Consider the following 27,192-nt stretch of genomic DNA (forward strand, 5'->3'; position numbering starts at 1 on the left):
TGGTACCCAAGTTGGCGAACCCGCCCAACGTTCCCAAGATGCGTCTCATCGAGGATTTCTGGCAAGCCCGAAGCGTAAAATCTACTTCAACAATTTTGTCGCGAAATTACAGGAGAAATTGATAAATAAAAAATAAAAAATTTGATGCACACACACTTTCGAAAGTTAGACGAAACAAATCACAGTAATAACACACTGGTTCGTGTACAAGCCACAGGTTGGAATATATTAGATATTAGCCAATTCCTCATTTTTTTTTGGATATTAGCCAATATCGTTTCACACTTGCCTTCCCAAATGCATTTTTCGACAATCTTCTTCCATAGGGACCTTGTTTAGGGTGTTTACCATCACGAAAAACTGTTTTGTCCTTTTGGTAAAAATGGCATATTAGCCAATTTTTGAATTACGGGCAGTGTAAAGTATCAGCCAGATCAAAAACAATTGATTGAAATGCTTGCCCTATGTTGCGTGGAATTGCCCCGGTTTTTCTGTTGATCCACTAAGGACATTGTAGCGGCAAAAGTACGGAGCAAATCCGTGTTGATCACTAACTACTATTATTTTTTTTTTCAAAATACCATTTTTTTACTTCCAAAATTTTGAAGAACTTGCCCCCCCTAATCGAAATTCTGACTACGCCCATGCTATTGTGCATTGATGCGTTTTATAACGCCAGTTTTTGTTTATTATTTACGTTTTAGAAGAATTCTGAGTGATTTTTTCATCAAGTTACAGTTAATCCATCTGTCTACTACATGTCGTGAAATGACATCAATATTGTGCGAAACTAAAGCCACAGACAGACGTTATTCCGTAAATTTTCAAGCAGAAAAACGTTATGAATCATTCTTACACTAAAGGTGATTTGATAGCTACAACATTGTTTTTTCGCATGTGTCCGAGACTGGCATCGCTGGTAGCACTCTTTGGTAACGTATAGATAATTTTATATAATTCTACACATGTTGGAAATTCTGCTTGGCTGTTTGTCTGTGCTAGAGCTTTATTTTCCGTAAAGCTGGCAGCATTGTTTGAGCTCCCCTGAGCGGTTCAATCAACTTTTATCGGTACCCACGTTCAGAATAAATAACTAAAACATATACCAGGCGCAAACTATAGATGACAAAATATTGTTCAAATAATTTAACGATTAGGTATATGATTCAACCATAGAAGCCCAAGCAGATCGGGCCTGCAACCGACCGGAATAGATAGGTACTGATCGCTCATTCTTCATTCAGCTTACGATTGTGAGGCTGGTTTATACGTTGCTCAACGGGGAATCACGAAGTTCAAGCGCACCGAATGCTAACACGAATAGCGCGACAAGCTCACAACGGACGATGCAACGCTCTCACTTCGCTAGCTTTTCGCTGCAGATGATGTGCTTGATAACTTGGCCATACAATAGAACAACCCCTGTGTTAATGGACATAATGCAGCGATTGAACTTGATCACGAGTTTGATCCAAGGTTAACATACTATTAGTTCGATGACGAAAATGGAAAATCTTAGCTTTTTGGGATTCCTTTAAATCGTTTTTATTCACTATTAACTAATATCAGAATGGATGAAGGTAAACATCATATTTTAAATCAAAATCTACAGCGCCCACACGCGCACGTAATCCACCTGCATGGAGGCATCCCTGGATTCACCTTCGTCTAGCTTCCATGTTGGCAACCAATCGTTTTTCGCATTCCAGAAATCCGTCATCGGATGAGGTGACTCGTTGGTCCAGGGTTTCTTGGTCGGATTGATACCTTCGTCCGAGAAGTATTCCGTGCCTCCGACTGCCAACGAAATTCGTAGATAAAATTCTTGATCAAACGGGGCCATGATGGTACCGTAACGCCAAGGATTGTCCATCCCCGGTGCGGTGGTGTTGAAGTTTCCTTTTGCCCAAAACCCTGTTCCGATCTTCACCGTTCCCGTTTCAATGTCGTTGATGCTAAAGGTGATGTGATCCGGAGTCCACTCCATCTGATACCGATGAAACGCAGTGTGATATCCCTTGGCGGATTCCGAGTTTCGGGTAAACGTTGCCGTTGACGCTTCATTGAAGGCGGCGTTCGGTCCGAACTGAAGTTTCGAACAAACTTGCTCTATACCGACATTGATTCCATTTTTTATCAAGTCCCGATTTCCCTTCGATTCCAGAAGATCGATTTGCCCTGAAGCAGGCCATACCCCGTAGGCATTGTATTTGGGAAGAAACCAAACTGATGGCCACAGCCAATCACCAGCCGGTAGTTTAGCGCTGATTTCAACCTTCCCGTACTTGAATGCAAATGATTCAATCGTCCGAAGGCTGGCACTCTTGACCGGGTTCAGTATCTGGAAGTGACTTCCAGTACGTTCACAGCCTAGGAAGCTTTGTCTGGTACATCTATCAGAGTGGAAGGAAATTAGAATGAAATTCCAAATCAATTTATCTGAAAAAAAAAATCTTACTGCTCTGCCGGTGTTGCCCCTTGAATGTTCAGGACACCAGAGCGCAGGAATGCTTCCCCGAACTCATCAACAGTCAGGGTGGGTCGTAAAAAAAGGTTTCCTTCCTTCACGAACGAGTTCGAACGATTGTTGGTGAACCACTGGAATTCCCACTTCTGAAAGCAGGAGAGGATTTTGAAATTAAAGGTCGCATTTATTACCTGGTTGATATTTATGAAAATTAACATACGGTGCTTCCTGTCAGCGTGTTTTCGTGCTGCCAAGTGTCCAAATCAAAACTGTCGAAGCTATCCTCGAAAATTAAATCTCCTGTGCAGTAAGTGCCTGAGAAGTATGAATCGTAAGCCCCGTTATTAGTTATTAGTAATTGATTGTATAAAAATTGATTGTATAAGAAATGACACGACGCTGAAAGGATATGAAAAATACGAGGGATTAACCGATTGTTCATAGTGGTAAATTTTCAACATTAACTCAAAATCACAATATTGAATGAAAAACATATAGTAATTCCTTAGAAAATTGATTTAGAAATTCTTCACGGCAGCGGATGGTGGAAGCAGAAGGCTTGATTGAAGCAATCAAACTACTTGAGTATTAGTAACTTGATATTTTAGTAACTCGATATTTAAGTTTCGTGTAGAATTCAAAGTACGTGTTTTCGATTCAACATCTGCAATTTTTATTGATGAACTTATCCATATTCAGCAAACAACCATTTAACCGTGGGCAAAGTTTTATTCAAATCTGAATTTGAAAAAAAAATGCGGATTTTCAGATCATTTTTGGTCGAAGCGCTCTATGGCTGTTGTTTGATTACACATTCAATATGTGCCCAGGAATGAAAAACTTTAAATGAGTCACAAAGTTAAGTTATAATTTTGTCCAAAAAAAAACCTCCAGAATCGATTGTGTTCTATGTCAATTTGTCACAAATCACTACGTTTAACTGAATCGCACGCTGCTTTGCACTCATGCCTGGTGAACTGGGTCATGAGCTTCATTAACTATTTCGCAGGTAGTCTGAATAATGAATTGCGCATCCCCGCATTCAAAAAATATGTTTGATGTCTAGTCTTGCGAGAGGGACACCGTTTTGGATGTAACGGATCAGTTGCTGTTGTGCACGGTCCATCATGGAGACCCAAGCAACAATTGAAACATAATAAAAAAATAAATTGTGATCATTTGTTGCACTAATGAAATTCCGAGGTTTTGAGAAACATTTTTTGTTACTACGATAAAATTGTAAAGAAACAAGCAACAACTAAAGTTGCATCGCTGCTTCGAAAATCTTCACACCAACAACGTAATTCGCGAGGTTGGATTTGTTGTTGAAACGTGTAAACGGCAGTTGAAAACTCAACCTTCACTGAATAGATCTAGTGGGTGGAGCATATAGGTTGCCAACGTGATGCTTGCGAGATACAAAAAACAAACACACAAAAATACTTCTAAAAGTTGCTGTCATGTTCTGAAGCCATGTAACAGCAACGTTTGCTCGATCGTTCGCCTTATATTTGTTTTTGAGATGAGGTTATATACTGCGTTGTAACTTTTGGGTACTTGGACTAGAAGTCGTCCAAAAAGTGTGGGTCTCTAAAACGAAATGTGATAAATTGCTTTGAATTTCAATATCACGCTGAGGTACTGATGAATTGAAGAAGCAAAATTAAAACTGGTAATGACCATTAGCATGACAAGGGAAGCAATATTTAAAACTGAGCCATGAACTTGCAAGTGTTTCTACAGCAAATGACGTAAATAGTACAAACGAGAAACGTGAATAGAAATTGATAACTGGAGTTATGAATCCTCAAATTTCTGGAAATAATCAAAGATAAATCGCTATACAGACAATCTCTTTCCATTCTGACCATTTGCCGTTTTACAATCTTACCACAACGCCATGAAGTTTCTATTGCGCCCTAGTTGCTGTTACGATGCACCTTCGTAGCTGAAATTTTACCATGCAGCATTTGCATGTTGTTAATAAATTCCAAGCATTAGTTCATACACATTGCGGTTTCATTCTAGAAACTTGTGTTGAAACAACGAAAATGTTGCAATTGGCTCCACCTCCTGCGCTTTTTTTGTCATTGTATAAGAAACTGAGATGTAACTGCAACTTAATTTCGCATAAGAATTTGTTGCTGTGATGCACAAAGTTCATAATCGAAACAAATTTTGCTGGGGAAACAACCGTATTTAAAATCTCTTTTAATTAAGTGGTTCAAAAAACAAATTTAATTATTAGAGATGACTGTTTCTCACTATTTTATTGACACTATTTTATGGACTTTTGTTCCATAGTTATGTAATACATTTTGAATGGAAATAGTATTGATACTCATACTACAACATTTGAAATTTGACACAAACACTAGGCATTATATTTGGAACTGGAAAGTGTCGCTGAACCTGGTGGAAATCTACTCCGATAACGAGTAGACTAACACAGCCCACACTCACCGGCGGCAGCTTTGGTTCCACTGGCGGAAGTTATTGACTTTTCACATTTCGCACTGGAGCTGGTTTTGCCAGCAGTACCGGAATGCACCCACAGCAACACAACCGAAATCGCAAAAATTGCCGAAACGGATCGCACTCTCATTTTCACCGTTTGGTGGGCTATCAGGACCACTCTAACTGGAGGACGCCCACAGTCGCCCCGTTTTATAGCAACCTGCAGCTCATTCCGCATTTCAGTTCCTTAAATCATTTTTCGCGTGGGAAGACCTCTTCTCACCTGTTGATTTAGCGGAATTATTCGTTTGAAGGAGAATACGAACTGATTTAGTACACTTTGGGGACAATCCGTTAAGACACTGCTCAGCTAAGAGCTGTTCTAGTCGACAGTTTGGTTTATTTATGTTCTAATGGGCGAAAAAAGCTACTACTTAGGTGATGATGCCGTGGCTCTGCCGAGGGAGCACGATGGATGCTGATTACTATCATGGCATATGCATCGCAATGTTCTGCCAACAGCAGCTGAGATGCGGAGATGAATTTATGAGTATTCAGCAAGTGTCAGATCAGAAATGCAATTCCCATAAATCCATTAGAGAATATTATCGCTACCGACAATGCTTTTGGTCTATTGAACTTTGAATGATCATAATCAGGAGAAGACTCTAGTGCTTTCCACCTAGAGCTGAAACTGATGGCCGATATTTGCGTTCTAAAGACACAGTAAACAATACTGTGGTCTTTTACTATCATCCAGCTATGAATAATATTAATTGGTTCAATTAGTATTTTTTGCAGGGTAAATCGTTGAACAAAACCTTTCTCAATTGGAGTCATCAAATAATGCATAACAATGCTTGCTCAAGCGAATATTTCAATTTAAAACGAGTCCCGCTTTGCCTTCCGGGTGTTTACGAGGAAAAAAGAACCCAGGTATCGAATAATTGCGAATGCGGTGAAAACTTATTTGTTCACATGCCGGGTAGAATTATGTCTATTAGGTACTGCTGTTGATGTTGATGCATTGTTGGACGAGTGACACGATGACGAGAAGTGTTCTCTCTGGTGGGATGATTTACAATTTTAATTGCATGTACATAAGCGTACTGGGAATGGTGTTTGAATGGTGTTTTTTTTTGACGCCAGCAACAGCGATGAAAACCCACGTATGTGTTGATTGGGCGTTGAAATTTTAGATGTGAGTAGTTTTGATGATGACTTATCGATTATATCAATATTTACGTTTGCATCTAATTGCATCCAGCCTTGGGTGTCAGTAGACCAGTTTTTTTTTTCACAAATAGTGGACCAGTTTTGATTAATGGAAAAATGAAAGTAAAAATATTACTCAAGAAATCGAGTTTGAATTCCTGCAGTGATCATAGTGCGGACTCTAATACCCTAAGAATTGAATAATAAATCGAAATAATTAATAAATTTCGCCAGATAATGAAATTGTATTTTCCTTATTTTTATTTGGTTTTTATACAGTCATTTATTTTCGAAGTTAGAAATTATTACAAAACTATTGAATATTTCATCTGTTTTTGACAAAAACAATTTAATGATTAACAGAAAAAGCTAAGGAGCTATCAATTTTCGTTAGACACTTGTCAACGCCTATTCCCATGACACAATCTATTACAAATATCATATATTTTTTATTTAACGAACGATTGCAAAGCATACAAATTTGAATACAACACAATGAAACACTCTACACTCGAAGATTAAGACAGAGAATCAGAATTGGTACAATATATTATATTCATTTTATTTCCGCCTGGAAGGAGTTTTTGCCAGATTGAAGTGCTTGAACATTAGAATAAATAGAACGAGCATAACAAATAGGTCAATCCATATATTTTACTCAGGTTAACGAATACAGTAAGGTCCTTTTTTACGCGGGTTGCTTTTCTCCATTACTCAAAAACGGTACAAGATATCGACCTCATTTCAATCACGTTTTCTGCTTTAGGTCACGAGCGATCATATATCAGTTTTCAAAAAAGTCACAATTTTTTATGTAAATACTCAAACTTTATAATATTGCATTTCGGTCTCTAGATTATCCACTATCATTCAAACGAGGTTCAAATATTTTAAGCCGGTTCTCCTCGTTACATTTGCAACTCAAAAAAGTCATTTTTAGGCGGGCCCATGCAAATTTGGAACGCATCCCCCACGTAAAAAAGACCTTAGTGTACTACCATTTTATCAGTTGACTGGTAAAATAGGGTTAACATTAACTAAGAAAATAAGCGACTGCGTAGCATTTTCACAGAACGAACTATTGTTTCAAACAACGGAATTTTGGAATTTTATAACTATCGACACCAAGTTACTAAGTTTTTTAACGTAAAACACTATGAATTTAGGCGCATTAAACTGCTCTGGTCAGCAACTTTCTAATTCTAGTTATGTTATAATTTTGAATAACCGCTTTAAATTAGGATATTTTTGCTAAGAAAAATCATTGAACCATTTTTTCTACTCTAAAGGAGTTTTGATTTGTTCTCGGTAGATTGATTTTTTTTGATTTTCTAAGGTTGACGTCAAATTTAAAGACGTTAAGGACGTAAATTTTTAGCGGTTTCAGGCACGACATCTCGAAGTCCGTTTACGTTGTTGTTCACAAAAGGTCAAGGTAGTTTCGTGGTTTTCCATCACTTTATTGGATCGATATTAAATCCGAGAATGACAGAGCAACGGTTTTGTTAGCATACTTGGTCAACAATTTACATTCAAACACGCGATATGAGTAGGTGTTCGGTACCTTCAGAAGCAGCTGAAAAAGAAGGACGAACAAGTTTTCAAAAATAAATTCCCTGATTTTCCCTGATATTCTTTTAAATATAACATTAATTTTCCCGATATTTTTCAGCACTTAGAACAAAAAAATGAAACGTAGATGAACGGAGCTCTGATATTTCAATGAAAAAAGTATTTGATCAGTCTCGTATTAGACTTTTATGCTAAAAAACCCGTTTTAGAGCTGAATAGTCATTTAAAAAAGTTTTCTTTGATACTACCTGATTTCCCTGATCGAAAACTGAATTCTCTGACTTTCCCTGATTATCCAGGTTTTTCCAGGATTTCGCCACCCAGTATGGTGGTTTTTTCTTTGTGTATATTTTCATTATGGAGCAAATCCAATTGTTTTATTAGAGTACTTTTATCATGAACTGATTATTTGAGATAGGTATAAACCCGATTATGCCCAAATTTCGCAGGGGGACTTTTTTTTTGAGAGGACAATACTTTTGAGAGCTGCCGCGTTTCGATTATTCGATGGTCAATATTTCTCCATATGTTCTATTGGTACCCTATTATACATAATCAATAAGATACTAGGAAATTTAACCAAACCGGGAATAAATATAAACAAAAACGATTTTTGACCGCTCTTGCCGAACAACTCGAACCACTGGGGATTGCAAACCCATGCGGAGACTATAACAACTGCACGAAATTAAGTTAATTGCTAGATTCATTCCACTGCCACAGGGAAACAGGGTGTCTAATATGAGCACTTTATTCCGATAAAAATTTTTGGAGAAATATACTATTTCAGACTATAAGACGTCTGATTGTGGGAATAAAATTTCGTTACTACACCTGATTATAAGAAAGAGGCTGCTGTACGATTGAGTTACTATATACCATGAGAACATTTTTCGAGATGATGGAACTTTTGAGCTCCATCAATTAACGAAATTCGAAAATTCGATTTCCATTGGTACCCTGCTGTTAATATCACGGTTTATTCAAACAACACGTGCGTTGCACGGTAAACGGTATCGCTAATGTTAGTGGGAAAACACTTTTTTATGTTTTACGTTATTCTCTTCTATTCTCTCTCTCATATTCTTTCCCGCACTTATATCCACTGTTTTCTAATCCCGTTCTGCTACATAATAGTCATTGATTCGAGTTCCTCTCTCACTCAATCTGCCTCTCTCTTCAGCTTTTTTATCAAAACCTCCCTTCAGAAAGAAATCACTGGTACTTCTATTCCCCGATATGTATACATGGTGTTAGGGAGCTCACTTAAAATCCTTTAAGGGGTGGTAGAGGACCCTTTTTGATGAAAAAATCCTTCTACGCATATGGACGAAATTTATCTAGTGCAGAGTTATTAATTATTTTCAGTTTTCTGTTATGTTTGCCTTTAACAAGGTCTAGCACAAGAAGTATGAAAGCTAGCTTAATTTTGCTGGTTTCCTTGGAAAATTGAGAAAGTAATCAATAGTATCTTAAAAACGTCCAATTAGAGAGAATAAGAAGCACTTAGAAAGGAACAAATGTGCAGTCACATATTTTTTGAGAACAAAACTGTAATTTTCTCTCTGAAATGTGTGATAAACATGGGTTTAGTTGTTAACTAAATTAAACATTGAAGTCTACTCTACAAGTTGTTCTTTGACACCAAGATTCTAACTTCTTTAGTTTAGCTGCTATTTTACTTTAAAAGCAATGACCTGCGCCTTCATTTCGTGTAGTAAGATTCACAATTTTATGAATTTTGAGTTATATTTGTTTTAAAACGTGCAATTCCATGTAAAATAGGGCTAGGTACCATTTTAATCGACCAGTTTTGATCTGGCTGTTACTTTTTGTACAGATGTTCTAGTGGGCCAATAATGTCGTTTGGTGATATTAGTATTTTTTCTTAAATCACGATTAACGTTTAAAAAGAGTGTCCACGCCAACTCGTGAACTTCGAGAACGATTCTTGTCCGCTTCAAACTCGCGGACTTCGAGAAGAAAGAATTCTGAATAACTCCGCGAGCACGACGAGAAAGTATTTCACTCTCCACAGACAGAGCAAGTTTATCGTTTAACAAATATATTTCAACTGAACTTCTAATGCTCATTGTAATGGGTACATAAATGAAATTTTGAGAATGTGTATGTGAGAATATCAAATATAAAGAAAGTTTTCATAATAGGAAGTAGATAAACGCAATTGCGTTTTTATCCAGTATAGTAGATGCGTTCTGATTACACTGAACAGAATCAATGTGCCATATTCAATTTTAGGGTTGGATCCGACTCTGAACAAAGAGCTTATGACGCGTTTGCCGCCGATTTGAGCAGATGTTGGCAGCACCCTATAGGAATTAAAACTTTGGGGTGTGTAGGCCATACTAAACATATTTTTGGACTATTATTTAAACAGGGCTGAAGTTCTCTTCAAAATTAAATAATCTGATCGATTAAAAACAAGAGATCGAGAAAAATTGTCAATGGATTGCTTCTAGAGAATTGTTTAAACTATTGATTTGAAAATATTGAAAAAAAAAAAAGAAACGAAATCGATTTGCTTCAATATTTTCAAATGAAACTTCAGACAACTCTCTAAAAGTCATCTCTTGACAACTTTTTTGTAACTCTTGTCATCACTATACATCCTCGAGATGCATGCAAGCAGAAAATCGTGAAAAATTCTGAACACAAAAAATTTTTGGCCAGAAAACTCACTTCGATTAGTTCAAAAGTGTTCCAAGCAACTGAATAGCCTATCTTAAAAACTTTTCTTCGGAAAAAATCAAAGATGACCGATTTTTGATCATTTATTTATTTATTTATTATTCTATTTCCATCTGATCTTATAGGTCTCCATGGAAGTTAGTGGATGGGGAAAAGCCTATTTGAGGCCGTCCTTATGTAGGCATAAAAACCCCATCATCTTTTGATAAATATACATGAAATTTTACGTTACAATGAGTCAATAACAAAACGACAAACAGTTCATATCTAACATAGAATTAAATGAATAATACATTGGGTCCAACTTAGTCATTACATAAAACATTAATCCTATTATTAAACAATATGGTCAATTATAAAATATTCGACATGTACACTTTCTGAAGAAATTTATGTGACGGTTCGCCGAACTCGAAGATCTCCTCTACTGGAGCGAAAGCTCGAACACATGCAGTGACAGGTTTATTATATCCGAACAAAGTGCGATGTACACTGGGTTGAAGTAAACCAGCAGATCGAAGTGACCGTTGCGGTGCATGAAAGTTCAGCAAAGAGAGGATTCTCGGGGAGTCGACTTCGCCATTTAAAACCTTGGCCACGAACACGGCTTGTTGAATTTTCCGGCGTCGCTCAAGCGTATCAAGATTAATAAGGAGACACCTCTCGGAATACGGAGGGAGATTAGCAGGATCACGCCAGGGAAGATTTTTCAAAGCCAACCGGATAAACCTTTTTTGTACTCGTTCGATCCTTAAAGTCCAAGCAAGTTGATAAGGAGACCAAATCAAACACGCATTTTCCAATAATGGTCTAACAAGTGAGCAGTATAAAGCCTTTAAACAGTACGGATCCTTAAATTCACGTCCTATTTTACTAATAAAACCGAGCTGTCGAGTTGCCTTGGAAATAATAGATGAGCGGTTCAAGTTAAAATTTAGCTTAGCGTCAAGTAAGACACCGAGGTCATTCACGTGATCAACTCTTTTGAGTACGTGTCCATCAATTACATAATCGAACTGAATAGGTTTCGCAGTGCGATGGAATGTCATGACCTGGCATTCTGCAATACTAACTATGAGCCAATTTCTGCGACACCAATTAATAAAAACATCCAGCAGTCTCTGTAATTCACGACAATCATCTACGGACCGCACAGCCAAATACAATTTTAAGTCATCGGCGTAAACCAGCTTGCACCCAGCTCCTAATAGCAATGCCACGTCGTTAAAATAAAGAAGAAAAAGAAGCGGCCCCATATTACTGCCTTGTGGTACTCCAGAAGTGTTAGTAAATTCTGAGGATAAACAGGAACTTAGCTTTACTCGTAATATTCGACCACATAAGTAGGATCGTAGCCAGTCAATGAATTGTTGCGACACCCCAAAACCCCGTTATTCCGAAAATCCAGATGTCAAATCCTTAACAGGGCGGAGTTTTTTTTGACTCAGTTTTTTACTCAATAAACACGTTGACACTTTTGGTTCCCAAACCGCGTTTGTTCGAAAATCCGCGTTGAAGTTTTTGAATTAACGCGGTATCGCTTAAAAACCGTATTAAATCAGAATTCCGCGTAGGAAAAAATAGCCATAGCCGATCGAATCAAACAAAGTGTTTGGACAAGTTGTTGGAAATTCAAATCTGTTTTTAACATATTGTAGCACGGTGCTCCCACAGACCGTTATTATAAAAAAATGCACCAAAGAATCTGAGTACACCATTCGATTCGTTATGACGTCCAGAATCTCTGGTCAAAATTTCAAGACAAAAAACTGATTTTAAGAAGGGGTGTTCCACAAAAAACTCTTTTTTGTCGTGTTCAACGAACAGATAGGACATCGCAGTATTTAGCAATTAATTTTCTTCTAAAATTGTCCACAACTTTGCTGAAGGAAGCAATCCGGTATATTGGAAATTAGAAAAAATATTTTTTTATCTAACTGTTAGGTAGATTGATCGAAAAACCAAAAACGCCAAAAGTAAGGTCATGTTCTATGAAACAATTTTGCTGAAGACATTGAGTACATAAAATCAATTTTTCATTGTCAATTCTGGAACGATCACGATTTTTCGAATTTAGACCACTGTGCTCTGTGGGATTTTCAAATAAATCTTTCCACCAATTGTAAATTGTCTTGAAATATAATACTTGGAATGTGTAGAAACTATTTTGGAAGTTGTTTCATAAAATGCTGGTTGAAAACGTGCTTTACATTGAGTATTTCGTCGTTTTAATATCACTTTTTTGTACTTTACGACATACAAAAGGGCATTACTCAAAAATGTACCGTACGATGATTTTGAAATTTGACCAGAGATTTTGGACGCCATAACGAATACCATTCGATTCGTACTCAGATTCTTTGGTGCTTTTTTTTTATAATAACGGTCTGTGGGAGCACCGTGGTAGGTTTTGGTCACGCAACACGGAAAATAGGGTCAAAGGTAAAATGAAAAGATTTTATCACATTTAATTTCGAGGATTGCTGCACCAAGCTGCTGCGAAGATTGCTGGGCTGTTGATTTCAGATTTAAATTACATCATTAACTGGCTTTTTTCAGGTAAAGTTTATAATTAATCAAAACTTCAGAAAATTATCTAACTGACCGAATTCTGCAGGTGGTCTACCATATTTCAAAATCTGATAGATTTCATGTAAGAGCAGATATACCTCAAGGTTTAGTCTTGATCCCAGTCCTGTCCTCACAACATATTTCATTCGGATCTTCCTGATTTACCTCCAGGATCCGTAGAAGAAAAAAAATCGCTTGTGCCGCTCCGGGCATGTTATTGTTCAACAAGGAAGAAAACACTTTAAAGAATTCCAGAATAATGTTCTGAAAACGATTTTAAAGTACCATCCGTGGTTCTCAGGGTTGGTATTTTTAAGCATTTACGACTGTATTTTTCAATCAATTTAAATTTGATTTGGAATTGATTTGATATAAATATTGAAAGGTTCCCGAGTATGGTGATAAATAAAAATAAGCTAAGTAAAAAAAACAAATTATTGTAGTTGTCTCTAAATAGTAAATCAATCTTACCGGCAACGCTTCTCGGGTTATCTCTCTTTCTCCTGTTTTCTTTTGCTCTTATAAATCCACTTGCGGCCCTTCGGTTGATGCTCAGTCTGCAACGCGTCAACGATCGGTTCGGTCATTCGGTTTTCATAGTATTAGGTGCAGCCAGAGATGATCACAACGGCTCGAGCATCGCTGGCACTGATAGCGGTGCTGATAGCCACCGCTGGTACCGGTTCGCAGTCCGTTGATTCCAGACTAAGCGGCGGGGAGTCACTGATAGGGCGTGATCGGTATAAGTGCGTCAAATCACCAACCACCGCCAGCGGAAGTATGATCCAGCGGGGCCGTAAGTTCTGCAGCGGCGAGCTCATCTTCGAGGACAACTTTGACTTTTTCGATTTTGAAATCTGGGAGCACGAGAACACACTGGCTGGTGGCGGGGTGAGAACTGGTTTTTGTGTGTGATTGAATACCGGCGGCATAGTGATCGTTTTGTTTTATTTTATTCGATCGACAGAACTGGGAGTTCCAGTGGTATACCAACAATCGGTCAAACTCGTTTGTTGAGGATGGTGTCCTGTACATTAGACCTACGATAACTGCGCACGAGTACGGGGAGGCATTCCTGAGCTCCGGGACAGCTAGTTTGTATGGCAATCGACCGGTAGAACAGTGAGTATTTCATAAAGTTTAACGAACTTTGAAGTCAGAACCATTCATGAATCAATCTGTAGATGTACGAATCCAGCCTTCTACGGTTGCGAACGGCGAGGAACGGAAATGAACATCCTCAATCCGGTCAAGAGCGCACGTGTAAGAACGCTGCAGTCGTTCAATTTCAAGTACGGCCGAGCGGAGGTTCGTGCAAAACTGCCCTCGGGTGATTGGCTTTGGCCAGCCATTTGGTTACTGCCGAAACGGAACGCATACGGAACCTGGCCAGCGTCTGGTGAAATAGATCTGATGGAGTCGCGTGGTAATGAAAATTTCGCGGTCAACGGTGCTCAAATAGGAACTCAACAGGTCGGCCAAACGCTACACTTTGGACCGAATCCATCGAACAACGGGTGGAACACGGCTACGGCTACAAAAAATGTTCCTCCCGAACAGGCGTTCAGCAAGGGCTTTAACGTTTTTGGGTTTACGTGGAGCCCGGATAATATAACCGTTACCATTAACGAAGAGCAGGTGACAGTGATTCTAGGAGGTGAAGGCTTTTGGAAGCGGGCAGGATTCGATAAGCTCAACATGGAGAATCCTTGGCGGTATGGAAGCAAGATGGCTCCATTTGATCAGGAGTTTCATTTTATCCTGAACTTGGCTGTCGGTGGGGTGAACGGATATTTTCCGGATAATGGAGAAAATCCTGGTGGTAAGCCGTGGCTTAACAGCTCACCAAAGGCAGCTACGGATTTTTGGGATGGACGCGAAAGCTGGCTGCCGACGTGGAATCTGAGTGAAAATGATGGCAAGAATGCTGCCCTGCAGGTCGATTATGTTCGAGTGTGGGCTTTGTGATAGCTTAGGCGGTTTGTAAAATGATATGTCAAATTCAGTAAAACAATGATTTTTTAAATTTTTTAAATTTTTTTTTGTTTATTTTTCTGTTTTTCGCTGTTAAAGTTCTACACAGTCAGTCGCTAATGTTACTGTATAACTTTCTAGATAAAAAAATCTTCGTCGTTCCATCCCATACAACTGATTATCCGAAATAAATAGTTTTTAGGGAAAGCTGAAGAGTAGCAGCTTGACATTTGCATCGTTCGATCTTTTACATCAATCTTCGAAGAGATGAATTGAATGTTTCACCCGTCGATACTGCTTTTAGTAGTCAGACACAGTGTACGTGGGTGCATTTTCTTTGTTGGGATTTTTCATTAATCAACGCTGTCTCGGTGCTTCAGAAAGAGTGTCGTTGTTCGTCACTTTTCTTCTGTCGAAGCGTTCAATCGAAGTGAAACGATGGCTCTAGAGGCGACGGCGGATCTGCAACAAAGATAATGTTTTGCATCCAAGTCCTATTGCATTGCTTGGAAGATTTTGTTTGAATTTATATCATTTCTATTCGCTCTTTGGTTTCAGATTGCATTGAAACTACGAAAGTTTTCTGATTTTGTATAGTATCTTAATAGTTGTATCTGATTGTTTTTTTGACTGGAAATTTGAAGAGATACTCAGATATTATTGATCAAGAAATTCAATATTAGTGAAAGTGCTATTACTTGAGTGGAAAACGAGGTGGTTCAAGGTTAAGCTTGTCATGAAGTTAGATTAGGCTTTAATTTTCCAATAAAACTTAAAAATTTATACTGGTGAATCAATAAACGACAGAATGGCGAATACACTGATCAATTGAAACTAAGCTAAAACAGTGAATATCAAATATGTGAGTATTGATCATCACAGGAGAGTGAACAAAAACGAAAGTCTTTCAATGACAGTTTGTCAATTTTTTTTTTTTTGCAGAAAAATCGTGCCATTACAAGGAGCTGAAAAGCGAAATAACTGAATTTCAGCCCACTGGGGGAGGCGCTTTGCCGTCCGGTCGGTAGAAAACGAGCATAAATCTCTTTATTGTCCCATTATGTGAGATGAGTTTTTTGCCCCTGCGGAGCCATTGATTGTGAAACGGTAGATAATGAAATGTTCTGAATCCGTCGGTCAGTTGTGGGACTATCATTGATGAGTGGCTCTCGGTCTATTTGGACTTAAATTTATAGGTTGCTGATTGGATATGATTGAAATGATGTGACTCTTGCTTGTCTTCAATTTAAACCAGGATAATCCTGAATGTTGGTTTATAGCGGAAAAATTGGCATTCCAATCTTTGTTTGGTTCACAGAAGGTGAAATGCGATCTGTGGAAAGTTTTCCTTCCAGACAGACATCATATGTCATGTTCCGAGATAGTTGACTGGGAACTTTTTATTTGATGAACGTATTGTTTGAAGACAGAAAAAGAAGCGAAATAATATTTGTGAAGCAATGTTCTGTTCGCATTCTCGTGACCGACTGGGCATTATCTTCCATTTATCGAAATTTATTGCTTATGAATTTTTTTGGAAAAGTTTCGCAATTAAAATGGAACCGAATACACGTATAGAGGAGGACGATATTTATCAGTGTGAAGGTTCGCCAGGATTTGGCTGTTTATGCTGGTGCCGAACTGGATGTCGATTAGGCTCGATAACCGGAAATCATTCCTCTAGGCGATCTTGTAATAATGGAGAATGGAGAATATGTTTTTAGGATCTCCAAATATTAGGTAACCATAATTCCATGTTTCACAGCTACATCATTATTACTTCTAAAAACTCTGTGTATCAAAATAAATATTTTCTTTACAACTATTGATCACAGAACCTTTTATTAAAAGCATCCAGATCGGTTTCTGTATCGCAATTATAAGACACTTTTTTGTGTCCGGATAAATACAACTAATTTTGAACACCCTGAATCCTGTAAAACTGATAATTTTCAATGCCAACGCAAAAAAAAAAATTGATATTTTTGCGTGTTATCACCTTAAATTTTACACTTCTAGTATTCGAAAGTTGGTCCCATTCTGCTTTCAGAAATAGCGCTCGCCAACCAGTCACGGAGTCGCCAACTCTAGCCAACATAAAACACATCAGGAAGCGCTAACGGGTTCTCCCACGCATACCAAATAAAACACGGAAATAAATAAATGTGGTGAAATACACACTCTAAAAAGCGCAATATTTACCACGTCCGTTGGAAGAGCGGTTATTCAAATTCCGACTGGTGCTGTTTACGTTTGCTTTTGTGGCCTACCCGTGCTGGGATTTCACGCAGTTTAATGAAACTGGTTTTTTCTCACTTGTCTTCGACATCATCTTCATCTTTCAGATGCTTCTCTGATCGCAAGAGTGACTCGAAATTTTATTACGCTTGGTGATAATGGCAAGCAAAAATTCAGAATTCTAATCTCTGTTAGACTCTAATGTTCGGGTCATTTCAAGGAGTTCGAATCAATCTTGGTCTGTTTCGGTACACACTTAAAACCTCATTAAAAAGTTGTTCATGAGCAGAATTTGACAGCTGAATCGCTCTCCGCTTAGGTGGAAAGAAGGTGTGATATTGACCGGCCCCCTTTTATGGATATTTACTCCTCAAGCTTCAGATTTGACTCAACCGGAGAGCTAGCTTCTGGTAACTCAGAATCCATATAAGAAATAGACGTTTCTCTTGCTATGAGTTGAGTTCTGCTGTAGATTTCAACGAGGTGAAATGGATCGGGTAGTGATATTGTGTGCTTTAGTAGCGCTTAGCGCTAGTGGCGTATATTCCGTTCCGGTACAGGATGCGACCATTGTTGCCACACCGGAGGAAGCGAAGGTTACCGCTAGTGTTGATAAAGACGCAAGCTTGCAAGCCGCGAGAGCCAAACGGCATTTCGACTTCGGAGGGATCGGTATTGGCGTTGGCTTGATTGGTACAGGATTTGGCTTTGGAGGGGGTCCTTACGGATATTTCCCTCCACCTCCACCGCCGCCTCCTTTTTATGGCGGTTTCGGTCCGTTCGGTGGTTACGGATCATATGGATCATATGGATCGTACGGCTCATACGGGTCGTATGGCGGGTATGGACCTTACGGAGGATTTGGTGTTCCGTACGGTGGATACGGAGGAGGATATCAGTATGGATACGGTTCTGGATTTGGAGTGTTTGGTTAAACGTTAGTTGAAGCAACATTTTCTGTGAAAGTGATATTTATTGACCGTGTGATTTATGTTAGTGTGTAAATAAAATTGTGTATTTGAAATCAATTCGTAATTCATTTGTTCCTCGTCTTCGAGCTCATCGTACCGACTGCTTTGTCTTAAGCTCCATTTTTAATTCTATTTTAAAAACTATTTTTGATCAAGTTAAAATCAAAAAACCACATTTATTTAAATTTGCAGGAGAACGTCTGAGCTTTGTTCGTTAGGACGTCGAGAACAAACAATCGTTGAAATTTTAGCGGATCATTCCACAGTAGATAACGAAGAGTAAAACGTAAAAAATATTTTTGAATTCACTCAATGCGCATAACCTTAGTGGTATGAATTCAGTGTTGCGAAATTTTGACACTACAAAATGAAAATGTTACAACAGCAATTTCGCTCTCACTCTCATCACACTAAAATTGAGTGTCACTCGTGACAATTCTCAAAAAAAATCATGTCAGTGATATAAATGATATGTCTCAATTTATATCGAAATTATTTGATCTAAGCCAATCCATTGCATGAAGTCGATTAAGTACACAGTAAGAAAACTTTATGTCGAATCGCATATAAAGAATTGCTTCCATCTCTTATGATGGAAAATTCCATGATATTCCACGCAATATTGAATGATATTGCACATAATTTTTTAAAACCAAATTGTGGTTTACGTCAGAAACATCTGAAATTTAAATGATATTACGCATAATTTTCAAACAAAATCCTAGTTTACGTCAGAAGCAACTTGTAATTTTCAGAATTTTTTATTGTGTAGGTAAACATCTACATTCTCAACCGCATGAACATTGCTAAAGTAACATAGCGTGTGCGAAATCACAGTAATGCTGCCAGTCAGCATTATCATTGTCAACTGACTGGAGCTGAAAGTAATTATCACCTTTAGCTCGTTCGTGTTGAAGCTGATATTCGCAGTTATCAGTTTCAAATGAGAATCTATCACTGACAGTGAAAATTTGCAACACTGGATATGATACGGGGCCCATATAAGAGCAGCGTATTATAGAAGACTGCATACTAAAGCACAGTACAGTGCCTTAAGCGCGTACACGTCAGTAAATTGTGGAGCATTGCGGCGAATGAATCTGAAGATCGACAAAGCTTTGGCGGTAATGGCGGAGGTGTGTGGTTGAAGCGGATATTAGAATCGATAATGACACCCAAGTTACGGATAGACCGCACACGGTCCAGTGGAGTAATGTCTATGTTGTACTAATGAAGTCGAATTATGACAGCGACTGAAAGTGATCACTTTGCATCTGTTAATGTTCACACGCATGCCGCTCTTTTTGCACCAACGTGAAAGGATATCGAGTCATCGATGTCACACAATCCATCATGGACTTAATAATTCGGAAGATTTTTAGGTCATCGGCGAAAAGCAGCTTTGTAGAAGAAATTTGTTGGCACAAGTCGTTGACGAAAAGCTGCGGTTTGAATACACTTCCCTGCGGAACTCCAGACGGGATGTTGAACTTTCTGGAGCGCGCAAAGTTCACCTGGACGGTCAAGTACGACATTAACCAGTCGGGTATCCAATCGGGGAAGCCCATATGCCTCAGCTTCCCAATTGCGAAGGTGTGCGGAACGGTATGGAATGCTTTTGCGAAGTCGATGTCTACCGAGTCCACCTGAGTTCGACATTCGATTTCCCGAAATAATACGCTGGTGTAGCATAGCAAGTTAGTTGTTGTAGAGCGACGCTGGACAAATCCTGGCTGATAATTTGATATCATCGGTTAACTTGCAGATAGCATGGCCTCATGAATCAGAGATATTCCTGTGAAACTCACTAGACAGCAGAGAATTGATATTAAGTGGTAATTTTCTACTTTTCGTGTACTCCCTGATTTGTGGACGTGTTTCATTTTGGCCGCCTCCATAAAGCCGCAAAAGTTTTTTCATCCAGCGATCGATTAAACAACAACGTTACCGGAACAACCAGCGACTCAGCGCACTTTTTCAATACAATAGTAGCTAATCCATGAGTTCCAGCCCCTTTCGACTCGTCAAGCTTAGCAAGCGCTATAAACACATTGAAAATAATGCTGCTCGAGTTAGCTACTCTAGAAAGATCATAGCTTTTTACCCATTCTTGTGAAATTTGGTGCCTCTAGCGAGTGTAGAAATGCGTCAACTTACGTGAGAGTGTCGCATTGTAATGGGACACTCGAAAAAATGTCCAATGTTAAGAGATAGCGCTGTAGTGGTAGAAAAATCGAAATTTCCACGAGCATTTTCCTTAACGACTGGAAAAACAGCTATTAGTTACCCTGTTTTTTACTATTCAAACTTTCTAGTACTTATTTTCACTATATGCAATCTATTTTTATCAATAAACTTGATTTTCCTATACAACTCCATTGACTAAATAGAGTTGAATAGGAAAACTTAAGTTTTGTATACAAATAGATTGCATATAGTAAAAGTAAGTACTAGTAAGTTAAAATAAAATAAAAACAGGGTAACTAATAGCAGTTTTTTCGGTGATTAAGCAAAATGCTCGTGGAAATTTCGTTCGGACACCAATTTTCGGTTTCGGGGAGTCAGCTCTGACCTATGAACCTAATATCAGTGAGTATTTGAATATTTTTCTGCTTGAATTTGAGAATAGCGTTGGATGCCCATTGTCATTTTCTGAACATAGTTCTCTTTCTAGAAATATTGACATTAGTTAACCATTTTACTCAGTTTTACACAGCTTGACTAAAAGCAGGAATCGCGGAATTGATTTCAAAACAACTTTTCGATATTACGTCCAATCCTTCTTCTTATTCTAGTAACCTTTCCAGAAAATGTAACGCGCCATGCACGATTTAAAAATTTGCGCTAGAGATGAACATTTGGATTCTGGACGTCATCTTGATATCGAAAATATACATATTGCAGAGCATATATTCGTTTTTCATAAAATTCTGAAACAGGAAGTCGCCATATTGAATTTAAAAATGTCGTTGGACTTTATTTCTGCTTTGTTAAGGTCATCCTGGTTCCGGGAATACCAATGTTCGGAGGTTTGTAAACATTTTCTACAGTTGTATATAGCATCCCAGCAACCAAAAGTCGCCAAAAACATCGGACATCATATTCCGGTCCCTAGACATCAACTTCTGGCCATGACCGATAGAGGGCATGAAAGTTATCGTTCCTTTTCAAAAAGTTCCCATAGGGCAATAAAAGACCTGATTTTCTTATCCCCCTCCTTTTTTGATAGCTGCCCCTTTCTCTTTTCGACATCATGTTCCGGTCTCTGGAAATCAATTTACGGTCTCCATATATGACCAAAGGCATAAAAACTATCATCGTATTCATTCAGAAAGTTCCTATAATGCATGAAAAAACTTGATTGTCTGACCAATTAAGACCCCCTTCTCCTCTGGGGATTGCTCCTTCCTATTCCCAAGATTTCTATGACCACTTCCTCTGTACGAAGAACACGTATGCCAAGTTTGGTTAAAATCGGTACAGTCATTCGAGAGTTATGCTGGAACATACATTTTTTTTCCTGTGTGGACTCATCACTGCGACCAGAGATTAGATCTATTGTGATATTGCCCAAGTGTTTTTATGTACTCCGCACTACATATTATTGGCAGTATCACTATTGATAGTAAGTGATACGTTTATCATTCATATCCGTGCTTGTGTGTAAGTTTTACCTTTCCGTTTCAAGCTTACTACTCTACTATACCGAGCCTCTGTCACTCCTAACACTATCGCCTAATTACAATTTCCTGGAGAGAACTTTCATACGTTACTCACACCAGTTTTATTATAACAGGGACTTAATTTTGTTAGAAGGAGAGTCAACAGGGGTGCTGTAGAATTTATATTGAAGGAAAGGTACTTGGTGGGAAGCCTGAGAATAAACCCATGCTAAAGTCCTTTGGAAAACAAATGGCCTGATTCTACTAAGATTCGAACCCACGACCATCCGCTTACCAAGGCGGACTATGTAACCTTGCGGCTACGAAGCTCACCCTGGAACATACATACATACATACAATTTTTTTTTTATAAATAGCTGGATTTTAGGAGCTCTTATTTTAGGAGCTCTTAACAAAATTTTTATTCGGTAATAGTTGAGCTTCAGCAACTTTCCCGAACATATTTTTTATCCAAAACGCTAAATTGGACTCTCCGTTATCTAATTATGCAAGAAATATGTCAAGAAATCGTTCCAAAAATGGATCAAAGCAGGTTGGATGTTTTGAAACACTTCTCTAGAAACATTTGCACGAAAGCTGATTTTCGGCTGCAAACAGACGTCACCACGTTTCAAAAACGGCCAATATTTGAAATTATATGATCGATTTTCGTATGACGACGTCATTCCGATACCGGAATTACCCATATTGCCAAGTATATAATTCAATTATTAATTTTCGCAGATTTCCAGAAACCGGAAGTCGGTAACCCAAGTTTCAAAGTGTCGTCAGACACTGATAACCGGTTTTTAAGAGTCATTTTTGCTCCTAAAATATCAACATTGGGGGGTTTGTGAGCGTTTTCCACAGCTTCAAATGGCTTCCCAGAAACCGGAAGTCGCCATCTTGGATTTAAAATTGCATCGAACATCATGTTTCGGTCTCTGGAAGACAACTTCCGGCCTCCAAATATGACCAAGAACCCGAAAATCATCAAAATTCAATGAAAGGTTTCCATTAGGTAATAAAATTTATACTTTTGACCCCCTCCTTCTTTAAGGGTGACCCTCTCCCCCTATCCAATATTTCTATGACCACTTCCTTTGTACAAAGAATACATATGCCAAGTTTGGTTGAAATCGGTTCAGGCCTTCGAGAGTTATGCTGGAACATACATACAAAACTTCTCTTTTATATAAATAGAAGAATATTTATAAAGGGTAAGGAGGGGCGAAATGGGTCACCTAAGCCAAGTTTTCAATATCTCGTAGCTGAAGTTAGTTTCAGTCTACTTTCAGATGATTATATTGATGTTATGTATATTTTATAAAATTATGCTAGAAAATAACAACAATCAAGTGTTGGTTCGCATTTTCAGAATTTTTAGAAGATTGTTTTTTTTTTTTGCACTGTTGAAAAGGCAGGGACTCATTCATTTGAAGAGGTAAGATGGGTCACCCTCTCAAACAGCCCAAAAACATGATTTAATCTCAATAAACTTTTTACGGATAGCTAGAAAAATGCCCTCTCTTCATAAATGATAAACATATGGGGTCATGTCGTCCATGTTATACCGCCGAATGGGTTAAATTTTTCTCGACGATTACTTTCTGCAGTATTTTGAAGAATTTCTCTACTGTCGGCTTATTCAAGCAATGAAAGTTTTGTCCGGAGTGGCAATACCACTTGCGTCGAATCTAGCCTTAAAACTGAAACGTTAACAATGAGAAATCAGCTCTCGTTCGAAATATACTGCCTCGTCTTTGGTGACCCATTCTGCCCCAATCATCAATTTAGTTAACGATTGTGATATTTATGTTTATTTTACCTTTATTTATGCTAAAAGCATATTATTTAGTCATGAGCGAAATTGCTTCTGCAATAAAGGCTTACTTCAAATTATATAGCGAACGACGAGAGAACACGTTTTTTTCAAAAGTGTGAACCGCCTTAGAAATTAAGTGAAAAAATATTTTATTTATTAAAAACAATCAATATGCAAATATGAACTATGAACACGTGATACGTAGTTAAAAATACGTTACGCATCATGCAAAATTATTGTCATCACAAAAAAAGTTATTTCACGTTCAAAAACGGCACTGACCCATCTTGCCCCACCTTACCCTATTAATGAACTGGTCTCACTAAATATTTACACAGTATAACCTTTGCTGTGTGTATATTCAGCCGAACCGACAACGTAGAAGAATGACGGGGCAGTGCCCATGACTTTCATTTCTTCGGGTTGCTGTAATGAATACATTTTACATCACCCGTCACGATGCGATGGTGGAAACTCATTCTTTTTGCTGAGAAGCGTAGCCGTTGAATATGACGTTAACTTGACACGCCCACTTTGTTCAAAATTTAGGAAATTTGGGATGGATATTGTCTACACTAGTAGGAATACCCAACTCAAAACAAAATTGGGGTCTACCAAAGACCCTATTGATACCCTGAACAAAGCTGGAATTTATAAAATTGCATGCAGTCACTGTGACATGGTTTACATTGGACAAACTAAACGTAACCTAGGGAACATTTCGCAGAAGTGACAAAAGCAAGTAAAGTTTCAAAAAATGCGCCACCACACCTTTTCAAATCAAAAGTAGCTGAACATATTTTTAACGAGGAACATCCACTAGCTTCGGATAACATTCACCTCCTCTGCCCCGTTAATAAGTTATGGAAATTAGACGTAGCTGAAAGTTTAGAAATTTATAAACAACACTCATGCACGCTTCTCAACAAAGACGCAGGTAATCACCCCTCATGGCTATTCAATCTGCTTCCTACCCCAGACATGGCACGGTAAACAATCGACCGCATAATTCCCTACCTAACTCCAATTAAGAGTGCTAAATTTCCTTTTTTACCTACTACAAATAAAAAACAGGATTTACGCTTTGCTCTTTACCAGTCCACATTAGCACTGAGGAAGACTGTATGTCACAGTCGAAATATATATTTGCGCGGACTGAATTTCAATATTTATTTCCCAAATTTCTAGTAGAGTCTAACGAAACCGATTATTATTTCTTTTGTTTTTTTTTACTGCTTGAGTGGACTAACTTTCCAGCGAGCTGTTAAAATACGGTGGGGAAACACTGGCTAGAGCCTTGCACTGAGTCATTGTCAAGATTTGGGAGAAAGAACGAATACCGGAGGACTGGATGGAAGATATTGTGTGCCACATCTACAGAAAGAGAGATAAACTGGAGTGCTGTGATTACCGGGTCAACCCATCAGGGACGAGACGGAGAAGTGCACAGTGGGTGATGGTTGATCAGGTTAAGGCGTCCTACGGACCCTACGCAGACTGCTGAGCTGGCGAACAGCAGCCATGGACCGAGTGGTATAAAGACTATCATTACGTGCAGCAAAGGCCACCCCACGGCTTGGGACTGTTCAAAATGCTCCAAATCAACGAGTAATTCAGGAGAGTATAAATGCCGTTAAAGTCGTTGGCGATACGTCGAGTAAATCCTTGAACTGCGAACCCTTCAGCAGTTGTGATAAAAAGGTGCTCATTGAACTAAGCTTCACTATCAACGATGACTTCACGATCTCAGATAGAGGCTATGCGTTGCAAGGTTTTTGCACACTTTAGCACAGACCGTTGATGATCAAAGGACTGGTTTGTGGACCGTTGGCATCGACGAAAGTATTTTGCCCTGGCTGATAGGAGCGTAGCCAACCTGTAATCCAGAATGGGAAACTCAAACAACTGAGCTTAGCTATACTGCCGCGCATAGCATGTCAGTCCCACCTGCATTTTTAGCAAGCCGAGAAAAACGCGTTTTTGTATGATTTGATAACATTGCTTCTTTCGAGATGGGACAATATGTTCGGATGTTTTCCAGCAGTTTTTCAGAACAAAGTTGTTGAGCTCATCCATTGTTACGAAACTATGCATTGTTAGCTACCATTTACGCGTAATAACCCAATTTTACTGAAAAAGCAAATGGGACTGACTTGCTATGCGCGGCAGTATAGCAATGTGGTGTAGCACATTGTCGAACGCGTTGGCCAGGTCGAATTATATGGCATCAATCTGTTGCTTGTTCTCGATTTCAGTTGAAAGTAAACTAGCGAATGTCATGAGATTCGTAGTTTGTTGACTTTTACTTTAAAAATCCGGGTTGAAACTTGGATATAATTAGTAGAAAAGCAGCGTGGAGTACGTCGTAGACTAATCTTTCGAAGACTTTCGCCAGGTAGCACAAAATTGAAATGCCATGGTCATCCATAACTACGTGGCTAGCACCTAGTACTGAACCTGCTTGCTACCTGACTAGAAACTGCTTTATGAATATTTTTTTTTCTCGCTTATTTTCCGTCGGTCTAGTTCCGCCACTGTTGTGGCCAATCACCGACGCCCAGGGAGACGACTCCACACCCAGGACCCTGACTCACGACCCGTTTATTAACGGACCGGCGCCAACGGCTTTACTTCCTCATGCGATGGAAGGCGTGATCCCAGAGATTTTTCGCCTCAGAAAATCTCCCGGTGTCGGATAGGATTGAATCTAGACCAGTTGGGTTGGTTATGAGTGGATCACACCACCTCACAACCATCGACACCTATGTCGGCGGTGGGATTCGAACCCAGGCGTCGAGCGTGGTTGGCGGAGACGTTACCAACCACACTAAGCCCCCGCTCTCTGCTTTATGAATATCTAAACATATAAAAATGCAGCTCTGTCTGTCTGTCTATCTGTCTGTCTGTCTGTTTGTCTGTCTGACTCATATAGGCTTGGAAACTACTGAACCGATCGGCGTGAAATTTTGTATATAGGGGTTTTAGGGGCCGAGAAAGGTGACTAAGATAGTTTAAGACCCCTCCCTCATCTGGAAGGGAGGGGTCCCATACAAATGAAACACAAATTCATGCACATCTCGAAAACTAACCAAACAAATGTAACCAAATTTGGCATGTGGATGTTTTAAGGAGTGACAAATATGTCCATATTGGTTCAACACCCCTCCCTTTTATGGAAGGGAGGGGTTCCATAAAAATGAAATACAAATTTCTGCATATCTCAAGAACTCATCAAGTAAATGGAACCAAATTTGGCGGGTGGATGTTTCTAGGGGTAACAATTATATCCATAATGGTTTGATACCCCTCCCTCTTCTGTAAGGGAGGGGTCCCACACAAATGAAACACAAATTTCGCACAGCTCGAGAATCAATCAAGCAAATACAACCAAATTTGACAGGTGAATGTTTTCAGGTGTAACAAACATGTCCATAATGGTTCGACATCCTTCCTTCTTCTGGCATGTCTTCAAATACATACCATTTTGAAATCCAAGATGGCGATTTCCGGTTTCTGAAAAATAGCGGCAAA

The 27,192-nt window shown here is 38.8% G+C and overlaps 4 protein-coding genes across 4 annotated transcripts; 2 read left to right on the top strand and 2 right to left on the bottom strand.

The window, feature by feature from the left end:
• Window positions 1-1,540: 1,540 nt before the first annotated feature.
• LOC129729623 (beta-1,3-glucan-binding protein-like) lies at window positions 1,541-5,243 on the bottom strand. Its single transcript, XM_055688338.1, has 4 exons — window positions 4,931-5,243; window positions 2,688-2,782; window positions 2,459-2,613; window positions 1,541-2,393 (listed from the first exon to the last, which is right to left on the bottom strand). The coding sequence occupies exons 1-4, from the start codon at window positions 5,160-5,162 to the stop codon at window positions 1,607-1,609; spliced, it is 1,269 nt and encodes a 422-aa protein (XP_055544313.1). The 5' UTR covers window positions 5,163-5,243; the 3' UTR covers window positions 1,541-1,606.
• An 8,298-nt stretch (window positions 5,244-13,541) lies between these two features.
• Window positions 13,542-15,026, top strand: LOC129731134 (beta-1,3-glucan-binding protein-like). The gene is made up of 3 exons (XM_055690911.1): window positions 13,542-13,882; window positions 13,959-14,113; window positions 14,176-15,026. The coding sequence occupies exons 1-3, from the start codon at window positions 13,610-13,612 to the stop codon at window positions 14,957-14,959; spliced, it is 1,212 nt and encodes a 403-aa protein (XP_055546886.1). The 5' UTR covers window positions 13,542-13,609; the 3' UTR covers window positions 14,960-15,026.
• A 2,665-nt stretch (window positions 15,027-17,691) lies between these two features.
• Window positions 17,692-18,138, top strand: LOC129729171 (keratin-associated protein 19-2-like). The gene has a single exon (XM_055687656.1). The coding sequence runs from the start codon at window positions 17,692-17,694 to the stop codon at window positions 18,136-18,138; it is 447 nt and encodes a 148-aa protein (XP_055543631.1).
• Window positions 18,139-19,451: 1,313 nt separating this feature from the next.
• LOC129729172 (uncharacterized) lies at window positions 19,452-19,925 on the bottom strand. Its single transcript, XM_055687657.1, has one exon. It carries the CDS (start codon window positions 19,923-19,925, stop codon window positions 19,452-19,454), a length of 474 nt encoding a protein of 157 aa, XP_055543632.1.
• Between the last annotated feature and the right edge of the window lie 7,267 nt (window positions 19,926-27,192).

The sequence above is a fragment of the Wyeomyia smithii genome, chromosome 3 (genome assembly GCF_029784165.1).
Source record: "Wyeomyia smithii strain HCP4-BCI-WySm-NY-G18 chromosome 3, ASM2978416v1, whole genome shotgun sequence".
Classification (NCBI taxonomy): domain Eukaryota; kingdom Metazoa; phylum Arthropoda; class Insecta; order Diptera; family Culicidae; genus Wyeomyia; species Wyeomyia smithii.